The sequence below is a fragment of the Candida margitis genome (assembly GCF_024628925.1).
Source record: "Candida margitis strain CBS 14175 chromosome Unknown scaffold138, whole genome shotgun sequence".
Classification (NCBI taxonomy): Eukaryota; Fungi; Ascomycota; class Pichiomycetes; order Serinales; family Debaryomycetaceae; genus Lodderomyces; species Lodderomyces margitis.
Window position 1 is genome coordinate 1 of NW_026261794.1, and position 4,170 is coordinate 4,170.

At 39.2% G+C, this 4,170-nt stretch overlaps 3 protein-coding genes across 3 annotated transcripts; 1 reads left to right on the top strand and 2 right to left on the bottom strand. All coding sequences in view use genetic code 12, as the record gives it.

Annotated features, from left to right (window-relative positions):
• CANMA_001940 (DAL5) lies at positions 1–1,413 on the bottom strand (the record flags this gene model as incomplete). Its single annotated transcript, XM_051813954.1, has 1 exon — positions 1–1,413. A coding segment is annotated over one exon (1,413 nt), but the record flags the coding sequence as incomplete, so codon positions are not given.
• A 971-nt stretch (positions 1,414–2,384) lies between these two features.
• On the top strand, positions 2,385–3,317 carry CANMA_001941 (uncharacterized protein; the record flags this gene model as incomplete). Its single annotated transcript, XM_051813955.1, has 1 exon — positions 2,385–3,317. The coding sequence occupies one exon, from the start codon at positions 2,385–2,387 to the stop codon at positions 3,315–3,317; it is 933 nt and encodes a 310-aa protein (XP_051672450.1).
• A 406-nt stretch (positions 3,318–3,723) lies between these two features.
• CANMA_001942 (uncharacterized protein) lies at positions 3,724–4,143 on the bottom strand (the record flags this gene model as incomplete). The annotated part of the gene is made up of 1 exon (XM_051813956.1): positions 3,724–4,143. The coding sequence occupies one exon, from the start codon at positions 4,141–4,143 to the stop codon at positions 3,724–3,726; it is 420 nt and encodes a 139-aa protein (XP_051672451.1).
• Between the last annotated feature and the right edge of the window lie 27 nt (positions 4,144–4,170).

Here is a 4,170-nt window from a genome sequence, read left to right on the forward strand (position 1 = left end):
ATTGGTAGGTGCAAATGCTAGTAGGCACTGTGACATAACAACTACAGCAGTGATAATACATGCCATCAACATACGTGATTTCAAGAATCTAGTAACCCAGGCAAATAACACACATCCCACTATCTCAACCGCGCCTGAAGNTGAAGACACCTGGGACAAAATGCAAATAAAACCCACAGGAGCAAGTGAGTACAAATAATATCCTGATAATTTCCCGGCATTGGTAGGTGCAAATGCTAGTAGGCACTGTGACATAACAACTACAGCAGTGATAATACATGCCATCAACATACGTGATTTCAAGAATCTAGTAACCCAGGCAAATAACACACATCCCACTATCTCAACCGCGCCTGACGGCATCTGCATCAACAATGACTGTGCGGCAGTGTATCCAAATTGTTCATTTAATAATATTGTTCCAAAACTCGTAATACCACCATTTGGAATGTTTGTGGAAACAGAAAACAAAAAGAATAACCACGTCCGGTGATCGGTTAACGCTTCAATGAATTGCTTCTTCTTGAATCTTGGGTTTCCGAAACCTTGTTGATTGGATCTGATTCTTTCAACGACCAAGACTTTTTCTTCTTCTGAAAGGAACCACGCTTTAGTTGGTGTGTCGGGTATGTGTATCATGATAACAAACCCCAAAAAGATTGTCAATACACCAGTGACTACGAATACCAACTTCCAAGCTGGTAAGCTGTACGACGACTGGTTCTCGTACAACCCGTATGCGATAGACAGTCCAAGAATAGTTCCAATACCATTCGAAGCAAACCACCATGCAGTTCTCAAAAACTGTTCCTCTTTCTTGTACCACTGAGATGTGATGATTCCAAAAGCTGGAGTCACAGCCAGCTCAAGCATTCCAAGGATTGTCCTCAATGCAATAAACCCAGCGTACTGTGGAACTGAACACAAAGCCAATATCATACCCCAAAGTACGATAAAACAGCCCACAGTCTTAGCCACTGGGAACCTTTGAAGTAGCAATGACGCTGGGAACTCAAACACCAAATAACCCAAGTAAAAGCACGTCGTGGTCCAACTGTACATATCTCCAACCATATGCAACTCTGTCCGTAATCCTAAGATCGAACTGTAACTAGTTGTGAGTTTGTCCATGAATTGAAAACAGTATAACAAACACATCACAGGTAATAGGAAAAGATCTATTTTGCGTAACAACTTTTTACCGGCCTTTTCATCTAGCTCAACTACCTCACCCTTGTGCTCCAAGGCAAACTTCATTGCTTGGTCGACATTGTTAGTCACCAGTACCTCCTTCCCTTGTGGCGAGACGAAAGTAGTTAGCACATGAAGATGTTTGTCTTCTAAGTCATTCTTTGTGAAGGAAACTATTGGATCGATCTGGGCGCCTATTTCGAAGTCCTTTTTCTCTTGCATTCTAAGATAAGTTAACTGATGAGTGTTGAATATGTCATTTAAAAGCGAAATAGACAAGCTTATGTACTAGTCAATCTTTAGGCCCTTTTTTACTAATTTATCAATCTTTATCTAAGACATCTTTCGATTTGACCTGTGCTGTCCTTATCAGTAGTGCACTTCGATAATAGATAACAAATTGGTTATCAATAGAACAATGGCCAAATGAAAAACAATAGGAGTACTAGCACCAAGATTTAGTTTATGAATATGAAATATGTGGCATCGGTTAAAAAAGATCGAACAACGGTCTAACTGAATGAGAATGAGAAACGGCCAAGCATCTATAAGACCTCTTGCTTCAAACTGAACAAGTCAGCTGATTCATGTCACTTGTTTGATTTCAAATTCTAGATCCTGTCAATTTACGATCAGAAACGTTTAAATTTGAACGGCCCGGGCAGTGTGGCCCGGTGAGTGGACCCTTCTCTCTTAAATAGCTTTATCAACGTATCTTTTCTAGCCGATCAGAGATACTAATCTTGTCCTCTAAGTTACTATCAATTGTTTTTGCTGATTGTGTCAAAAAAATTTGTAATTAATTTTCTTATCATGCGCATAGTTCCACTTTAGGCAGTCGCATGACAGTATCCCTCTTTCATTCCGGAGACGGCAAAGTGTATTTCTAAGTTATTAAACTTTCGGTAACGGAGTTACTTAAGACTATTGCTTATTTATTTGCTAATAAGTTGAGGGGGAGGGAGAATGGAGCATATACTATAACTGTTACTAAGATCTCCACAGATGGCGCGTACCACCACACAACTCATAGTCGACAACAAAAGTATAGACGCAATATGTGGTATCTAGGATTCAGTCTATTTATTATTGCAAATGTATTGGGTTCTGCAATTCAAATATCTACCCTTCCCCTCATTATCTTGTCTCCACTACAAAGCATTGGTCTAATATTCAATTCGATTTTTAGCTGTATGCTACTACCAGGAGAGTATTTTACAAAGCAATTATGGTCGGGAACCGGAATCATAGCGTTTGGTGCATGCATTATTGCGTATAACGGGTCTTCAAATACAGAGCCACCAGAGAATGGCCCCACGCCCGATATTAATGAGAAATTCAAAATTATTTTGTCAAAGTTATTGGACAGTTCATTTTTGACGTGGTTTATTGGAACATTTGTATTCATGATGGCCCTTTTAGTGGTCAATTGTGTCTATTTGAAAAAGAAGACATATCAATATCGACAAAACTTTACGTTAAAAGATGCTCAGAACAACACTCTAGTACTCAAGTTCAACAAGAACCAATTTTGGAAAGGGATAAACTATGGAATCATTAGTGGAACCTTGACAGCGCACACTTTCCTCTTTGCCAAATCAATAATCAGCGTGATTATGGAAACGATCGTGAAGGAAGGATTTGCTGGTGTATTCAAAGTCAGCAACATTGTACCGTACTTGCTCTTAGTAGCCATGCTCAGCATAGTCGGTTTACAACTTACGGCCTTCAATCTAGGATTGGCACAGATATCAACCACTATATTATATCCATTGTGTTTCTTGGTGTACAACTTAATGAATTTGATCAACGACTTGAGATTCAACAGGCTCTTGACAGACCACAAAATGACGTATGCGCAATTCTCGTGGATAGTTATAGGGTTGCTTGGCGTCCTATGTGGTGTGTTGGTCTTGAGCTGGGACAGTGCGTTCCACGGAGCTAACGCTGAAAACGAAACTGAGATACTGATTAACGAAATTGATAATGTGATGACAGCCGAGTCTTCCTATGAGCAATGGAAAGACAGTGATGATGAGGGCGATAAACAGGTTTCACATCTCTGCTCTTACAGAGTGACGCTAGCTTTGAGAATTGTCTCCGTACTTGAAATTGATAATACATAGCTGTTAAATGTGTGAAGCTTTGTCAAAAATATTTTCCATTTTTGGTTTTCTCTTCTCATCGGCATAGATGCGGCTTTTTTCCACACAGATAAGCCAATATATATATATATATATATATATACTGTAGAAAGAGTCAGAGAGGGCCCAAATGTGAACAGGGATATTGAGCTACTATCAATAGCGAAGAGAATATCAAAAGGATATTCTACTATTAGACTTACTCCTAAAGTGTCAAATATGGTGAAGCAAATATGGATATCTCAGAATAATAAGATATTTGCATACCACTAGCCTTGTAGAGCGTTATGACTAAGAAGCGAAAGAAAATAAGGTATTGAATACCAGTTAGCTGTGTATAACTATAATGAACGAGGAAAGACCCCAACCTACATCCTGTAGACACCATTTAAAGAGCATATCTAAAATTAGGATTCTCCTTGTCTGTCAAGTCGGCAAACTCATAATTTTCAATATGACTCATATCAACATGTGGCAACGAATCACGTCTCTTATTCTCCCAGTAATAAGAGATGTATATAGCAATCAAACATACAAGTGAAATACTTCCACAAATTACAATTGCTATTTTAGCCCCGGCATAATCTGGTGCCTGATTGTCGATAAAAGTCTGTGGTCCAATCAAGTTCCCAACACAGTATCCAATCAAGAAAATAGCATTAACTGTAATCTTTTTGGTGTGGCCAGCCACCGACGAAGACACCTGGGACAAGATGCAAATGAATCCAATAGGGCTTAGGTAGTACAAATAATATCCCGCTAATTTCCCGGAATTGGTAGGTGCAAATGCTAGTAGGCACTGTGACATAACAACTACAGCAGTGATAATACATGC